Consider the following 7,748-nt stretch of genomic DNA (forward strand, 5'->3'; position numbering starts at 1 on the left):
GGGGCCAGAACCCCTGCACCGTTTCCCCCAGGACGCCTCAGGTATTCTAGTGCACAACTGCTCCAGCTAAATAACTACCCTAGAGCTAACTGTCTTTATCTTTTAGGAGCAGATAATTCCAGATCAAAATGCCCTCACTGCCCTTTCACATTTCTCTCCCATATTTGGTCAGCCCCCCCACTCAAGACCTGCTTATTGTATTTTTCTTTTAAACTGCAGATCGCTTCCCAAACACTCCACAGAAATTTCCCTGGTCCGACCACCACTTGGTGCCCCTTTCTTGGCGCCCCCAAATCCCTACCCCCCAGTCCATCCTTCTCTGACCCTTATTCGTCTCTGGCCCAAGCTCCCCCAGAAGAACTGGATCCATGAATTGGAAAATAATAGGCCTCAGTCGGTTCCCTGCCCAGTCACAATGTATAACAACTTCTGCAGTTGGATAGATGGATAGATGGCTCTTTAAACAAGGTCCTCCCTAAAGTCTGGATCACAAAAAAGAACGGCTCACTTAGATCACCTTGGTACTCCGCTGAATTGCGCACCCTGAAACAGAACTGTAAAGTATTAGAAAGAAGTTGGAGAAAAGACTTTGCAGCCAATAGCAAGCTCATCTAGGACCATACGCAAATACAGAGCGGAACTGAGGAAAGCTCAGGCAGCCTACTATGAGGAAAACATCCGGCTAGCCACCAATTCCCCCAGAGAAACCTTTTCCATCATAAAAAGGCTCCTTAAAAGCCCAGTCCTTTCCCGTCCCTACTGACCCCCATGTAACCCGCTGCGAAAACCAGGCCGAGTTTTTTGATCACAAAATCCAGAACATTATAAAAACGCTCCCTCAAATCGATCCTGTATTGATGAGCTCCCCAGCAGACCGCCCGCCACCAATCATCGCCTAGAACTTGGGTACTCACAAACTTTCTCTTGGGGGCCAAATTTACAGTATGGTATGTGTCCGAGGGCCGCACTGGTGGGGGTGGGGTCAGTGGGGAAGGGGGCCGGGCTAGAGCAAATAAAACTGTGACCTTGAGGTTGATCACAGGTCCCTGCAGTGGACGCCTTCGTCCACAGAGCCACTAGACCCGGCATACACACATTCTCTCTCTCCCTCCCTCCCTCTCTTTCTCCCCCTCCCTCCCTCTCTCTCCCTCCCTCTCTCTCCCTCTCTCTCCCTCTCTCTCCCTCCCTCTCTGTCCCTGTCTCACTCACTCTGACTCTCTCACTCCCTCTCTCCATCTCTCCCTCTTTCTCTTTCACTCTGACTGTCTCACTCCCTCTCTTCCTCTGTCTCACTCTCTCTCTCTCTCTCTGTCTCCCTCTCTGTTTCCTTCTCCCTCACTCTATTTCCCTCTTCCTATTTCCCTCTCCCTCACTATATTTCCCCCTCCCTCACTCTATTTCCCTCTCTCTCCTTCCCTCTCCCTCCTTCCCTCTGTCTCCCTCTCTCTCCTTCCCTCTCCCTCATTCCCTCTGTCTCCCTCTCTCTCTGTTTACTTCTCCCTCACTCTATTTCCCTCTCTCTCCTTTCCTCTCCCCTTCCCTCGGTCTCCCTCTCTCTCCTTCCCTCTCCCTCATTCCCTCTGCCTCCCTCTCTCTCCTTCCCTCTCCCTCACTCTGAGTTCTCCCTCTCCCTCTTTCCCTCCCCCTCTCTCTGAGCTCTCCCTCTCTCCGAGGTCTCCCTCTCTCTCCTTCCCTCTCCCTCACTCTGAGTTCTCCCTCTCCTTTCTTCCCTCCCCCTCTGTCTGAGCTCTCCCTCTTTCTGAGGATTCCCTCTCTCTCCTTTCCTGTCCCTCATTCTGAAGTCTCCATCTCTCTGTCTCCCGCCCTCTCTCTCCCTCCCTCCCTCTCTTTCTCCCTCTCCCTCCCTCTCTCTCCCTCTCTCCCTCTGTCTCACTCACTCTGATTCTCTGACTCCCTCTCTCTATCTCTCCCTCTGTCTCATTCACTCTGACTGTCTCACTCCCTCTCTTCCTCTGTCTCACTCACCCTTACTGTCTCACTCTCTCTCTGTCTCCCTCTCTCTCTATTTCCTTCTCCCTCACTCTATTTCCCTCTCCCTCACTCTATTTCCCTCTCTCTCCTTCCCTCTCCCTCTTTCCCTCATTCCCTCTGTCTCCCTCTCTCTCTGTTTCCTTCTCCCTCACTCTATTTCCCTCTCCCTCTCTCTCCTTCCCTCTCCCTCCTTCCCTCTGTCTCCCTCTCTCTCCTTCCCTCTCCCTCATTCCCTCTGCCTCCCTCTCTCTCCTTCCCTCCCTCGCTCTCCCTCGCTCCCTCTCTTTCGCTCTTCCTCGCTTGCTCTCCCTCCCTCCCTCGCGCTCCCTCTCCCTCCCTCTCCCGCTCTCCCTCCCTCGCACTCCCTCCCTCGCTCTCCCTCGATTGCTCTCCCTTCTTCTCTTGCTCTCCTCCCTCGCTCCCCCTCGCTCTCCCTCCCTCCTCGCTCTCTTTCGCTCCCTCGCTCTCCCTCGTTCCCTTGCTCCCTCGCTCTCCCTCCCTCGCTCTCCCTTCCTCGCTCTCCCTCCATTGCTCTCACTCGCTCCCTCGTTTGCTCTCCCTCCCTCCCTCGCTCTTCCTCCCTTGCTTCCTCTCCCTACCTCCCTTGCTCTCCCTCCCTCCCTCGATCTCCCGCCCTTGCTCTCCCTCCCTCGCGCTCCCTCTTTCTCCCTCGCTCTCCCTCCCTTGCTTCTCCTTCGCTCCCTCGCTCTCCCTCCCTCCCTCTCCCTTACTCCCTCTCTCTCACTCTCCCTCGCTCCCTCTCCCTCCCTTCCTCGCTCCCTTGCTTGCTCTCCCTCCCTCCCTCGCTCCCTCGCTCTCCCTCCCTCGCTCTCCCTCGCTTGCTCTCCCTCCCTCCCTCGCTCTCCCTTGATTGCTCTCCCTCCCTCCCTCACTCTCCCTCCCTCGCTCTCCCTTGCTTGCTCTCCCTCGCTTGCTCTCCCTCCCTCCCTCTGGAAGAAAGCAGGAAAATCTTAGATGCAGGAGGCACGGCAGCCATCATCCTATTGGATTTGAGTGCAGCCTTCGACACAGTGAATCACCAGGTCCTGATACACCGTCTCGGCAATCTGGGAGTAGTTGGAACTGCCATGAGTTGGCTGCGCTCCTTCCTGAAAGGACGTTCATTCCAGGTTTTTGAAGCTGGCATCAGGTCCAAACCTCGGCCTCTCCAGTGTGGCGTACCACAAGGCTCATCACTGAGCCCTACACTTTTAAACGTGTATATGGTCCCTTTAGCTTCAATGTGGCCCCGATTTCAGAGATTTCTGGAAGGAGAGAAGATTTTGAGCAATCAGCGGCAGCTTCTCCATTTGGGAGAGGAGAGTCACATTGCCCCCACTGTATGTGCAGCAAAAGTGAAAAATAAAATGGTAATAAGCTGAATTTATTACCCTTTTATTTGTTACTCTGCCAGCCCGAGCTGTGAGGGCAGGACAGGGCCATTGCTGCAGATTGGCAGCAGGGAGAAGTAGTGGCTGGCTACAGCAGTTTAAATTGCATGTCACTTTGGCCTGCTGTCTTGTGACATGCACACTTTAAAATTCTCCAACCCGGAAAACTAAAGACTTGAAACTTCACAGCAGAGGCTTTGGGTTATATGCACCATACAAGATGGATTTCAGGCTTAAAATGCCTTCCTAGGTTTCTGGTTGATGAAGATGGCCTCAAAGAATTCGGGCAAGTGAACAAATCTAGTAGAGTAGCCAGAACACTTAATGCAGAGACTATGGGCCCGATTCACAGAACTAACTTAAGACAAAATCCTAAACTTACTACTTTTGGTATTCACAGAAGTTAGGATTTTGTCTTAAGTTTGTCTTAAGACAAACTTAAGACAGACTTAAGTTAGGATTTTGTCTTAAGTCCGTCTTAAGTTTGTCTTAAGACAAACTTAAGACAAAATCCTAATTTCTGTGAATACCAAAAGTAGTAAGTTTAGGATTTTGTTTTAAGTTAGTTCTGTGAATCGGGCCCTATATTATCTCAATCTTGTATTCATCTGTGTCCGCAGAGTCTTTCAATGCCAGATTATCATTAGATAGATGTACCGAGAAAACCCGGGTGTCAATAATGCATAGGCGGGAAGAAATGATGAACAAGGAATAAGGATATAATGTAATCAACATGAGGGAAGGCCCAGGACTGAGCCTCAGGCATTCCTGTCATCAGTGATGGAAATGAAAAGGCATGGCTCGGTGAAAAAACTTTGTGTATTATGACTGGTTTGATTTTGTGAATCAAGTGTATTTAAGAGAGGGTTTTTAACTTAGTCAAGTCACATGACTATGAATGTAGGATAAAGACTAATGATATAGAGGAGGATGAACATTTAGGATTGATAGAGAGTTGGTACATTTGGTACAGTGTGGGACTGACCTATAGGGCAACCAGGCAGTGTCTGATGGGCTCGTCTGACAGACCAGGCTGTGGGCCATTTTTTAGTAGTTTGTGGGACTGTTTTATGGCAAGGTGGGCTGGTTTTTACTGTTGAATTTTCTGATATTACAACAAGCACTGTCTGCAGCAAACACAAATGCGTGCAGCCACCCATATCTTGCAAAATACCTACAGAGTGTGCCTTTACAAGTTCAAACCTGTCCTTATTTACAAATGTTGCCACTTTTTATCTATCTGGTTTGCTAATTGGGCTCTTTTTATTTTGGTGACTGGGGCTATTTTTTGTCCCAGTCTGATGCTAACTTGGTTCATCTGTTTTGTATGGATACTGTAGCTTGTGTGTGTTGGAGGGGGAGCTGGAAAGACCTCCTGAGGATAACCAGTACTCAGTGGAAGAAATACAGGTCTCCACTTCACTAGTATCCACATGAACATCGCCGTACTGTTTTTATGATTCCAAAAGCCCTGTTCACTAGAGCCTTCAGTGATACGGGGCGGGGCACAACTGGAGAGAACAGGTGACATGATCAATCCATAGACATCTTTTATGATAAGCAAAAAGGGTGAATGGAAACTTGGATGCACAATTTGGATTAACTGAGATCCTTCTTTATAAAAGGAAGAGAGACAGTCTAGAAATAGTTAGGGCATGTTATCAAGATATTTTCCAATTTACAGAGAAGTGCTGTACACTTAGAGGAATGGGTGCTTTCCTTTTTAACAGGAGTGTCCACCATTGGTTCATGAGGGGTAGACTCATACAAGAGTTTTAGGACAACTACTAATTATTAAATAATTTCTGTTCAAGACAATTGTTTACTTATTTATCTTGAATGGACAGTAGCCTGAAAAATTGGCATGGATCCAGCTCTTCTGGTCCTACGCCCAAAAGTTACAAAACGTATACTGCATGATTTATGGGTTGGTTCGTCTACATAGGAAGAAAGTGAACCCCTATGCAGGTCATACTATAAGGATCATTGGGGATGATAGGATGATGGGTTGCATTCTTTAAGTGTCCACCAGTGGCAGTGTAGTTTAATGCTTGAATGTACATAGTCAAAGTTACCTTCCTTCAGCATTTGTTAATGTTTACCTGTCAGGATGTGTTTTAATGATTTTATTCAGCACAACCTTGTTGGTAGATAATCGCATAGTGTGAATTTGGAGGTATGTCCCCACTTACACTGACCTTTAAGTCACTTTGTAGTTCAAAGTGCTCCAGTAAATTCTGCAGTAAAATAGTTGTCTATTAGTAATCTAAATGTGTGTACTTTATCATTTTTGGTATTTGTATTCTCCACCAGACTCTGCACAATTCCTCTACTGATGAAGCTATCCAAGAAAATTACAAGCCCCGTGTCTTCGCGGAAGAAGGCGAATGGTCGAGAGCCTCATCCCTGGAAACAATCAGCATGGAAGGCAGTAACTTCAATCTTGACCGTCTCCACTACCTTGGCTCCAAATTCAACATCCTTGAACATATCTGCACCCAGGAAATAGAAATAAAATCTCAGTCTGAAGAAAATGAAAAGGCACTTTCTACCTCAATCTAACAAATTGTTGATAAAATTTCTATGAGGAGATTCAGACGCGCATCGAGTTGAGTGATGTTGAGTAGCACACCTGGTGCATGGTGGCCAGGCACCAGCCTGGAGGTCCTTTCTTAGAAGCATCATCTGGCATCTCATGGCACACACTTTCGAATTTGCAACATTTTGCTTTTATTGCTTTCGGGAAAAGCTGCCTTTCCATTTTTAAGGCCTATTGAGTGATTAACAATGAGTGGCGGAGTGGCGCATCACCATCAAACACGCATGACTCAGAAAGAGACAAATGATGTGAGATCTGTCATAGTCTACATTGTTTTTACTTTCCTTCAATTTAAGGATGGTATCCTAAAGCAGCATCTCCTTGTTGGAACTTGGGTAGAGAAATTGTGCATATTTAGTGATGGGTAAATAGGGTCTTTCTTTTCTTTTTCTCCCAATTCATTCCTAGCCTGGGAGTCATGATCTTTTATGGAAAGGGCTCAGTCCCCTGACCAAGGATACACCGGAGGATCTACGGACTGATATATTTTTGATGCTGGATTCTACTAGATTGCCATTCACCCCCAGACTGCACTCCTGTAAAACAATGTCACCAAGTCAATTACTTGCTTTGCCATAGAGCTAGGAGACCAGCATATTTCACTTGCAGGGAATTTCTAGTATTTCAAAATTTGTTTTTGTTTATTTGACATAAATTGTAAAAATCACATTTAGTGACGCGTTTGAACAATTTGACAAAAAGTTGCGTGAGAATAACTGATCCATGGATCAGTATCTTCAATGTCACTGTTCTAACATGAAAAAGATGGCTAGGAAGACAAACTGATGGTATACCCCTATTTAGGGTTTTTATTGCTCTTTTGTAAATGGGAAGCTTTCCATGGCAGGTGAGGATGGAATGATGCTATTTGCTGTAACACCACTAATGACTCATCTCCTGGTTGAGGGTTTCCTGTTAGTTTCAAATCCTCCACAATCTCTAGGCAATGCAGGCTCATATGTATCATTATTTCAGGCAACACAACACAGCAAGACACCTTTCTGTACTGTGCTGCACTACGTGTAAGAGAGAGAGGGGAGGAATGCATCATATTTATCAGCTTGTGCTGGCGCACACACTTCTACCTAGCGACAACACAGTTACCCTTGCAACATTCACCAAGGGTGCCTGCGTTACAGGCAGGATTGTTTTTGTGCAGGAAGGGACACCATTCTGCACAAAAAAAACCTCTAAGGTTCTTTCCTCTTTCCACATATGCTGCAGAATGCCACGCAAAGTGGCCTTGCTTAACTTGGGAAATCTCATCTAGGTTTTGTGTCGCCCTTACATTACCTTGTGAGGCACAAGGGCGATGCAAAACTTAGATAAATATGCCCCTAAATACAGAGCAGAGTCTGCCGGCTGAGTTTCCACAATAATGCTAATGGCGGAGAAAATTCAGCCAGTAGATTCAACTCTATATTTTGCTATTCCTCCAGAAACTTGAGGATAATTAATTTTATTACCACCGAAATTAAAATCAGGATTTCTCTCCAAATCTGTCTTGGCTCTTAGAGCTTGATTACCAGAATGTGCCATTACAAATCCGTTTAATGCAATACCAGTATTACTATGAAATAGTTCTAATGTTGAGCACGTTTACCTGTGCATACCAAAGTACGAAAAAAGAAATTGCTGTGTTTGCAGTGTTTATACAGAATATGTAGTTAATTGATTTTTTCGACCTTCTCGTTCTGAAATGAATTAATGTAGACGATTGTTCTTATTTCCTTTAAATTACCGTGTTATTGACACACTCTATGTTC

General features: G+C 46.5%; 1 protein-coding gene across 1 annotated transcript in view; it reads left to right on the plus strand.

Moving 5' to 3' along the window:
- The window catches only part of LOC144766635 (cadherin-like protein 26), a 376,180-nt gene extending 370,023 nt beyond the window's left edge, over positions 1–6,157 (plus strand). The window contains exon 20 of the mRNA XM_078650421.1: positions 5,697–6,157. Coding sequence (XP_078506547.1) covers positions 5,697–5,945 — 249 coding nt within the window. The 3' untranslated portion in view covers positions 5,946–6,157. The remainder of the gene's footprint in view (positions 1–5,696) is intronic.
- The last annotated feature ends 1,591 nt before the right edge of the window (positions 6,158–7,748 follow it).

This window comes from Lissotriton helveticus, chromosome 7 (assembly GCF_964261635.1).
Source record: "Lissotriton helveticus chromosome 7, aLisHel1.1, whole genome shotgun sequence".
Taxonomy (NCBI): domain Eukaryota; kingdom Metazoa; phylum Chordata; class Amphibia; order Caudata; family Salamandridae; genus Lissotriton; species Lissotriton helveticus.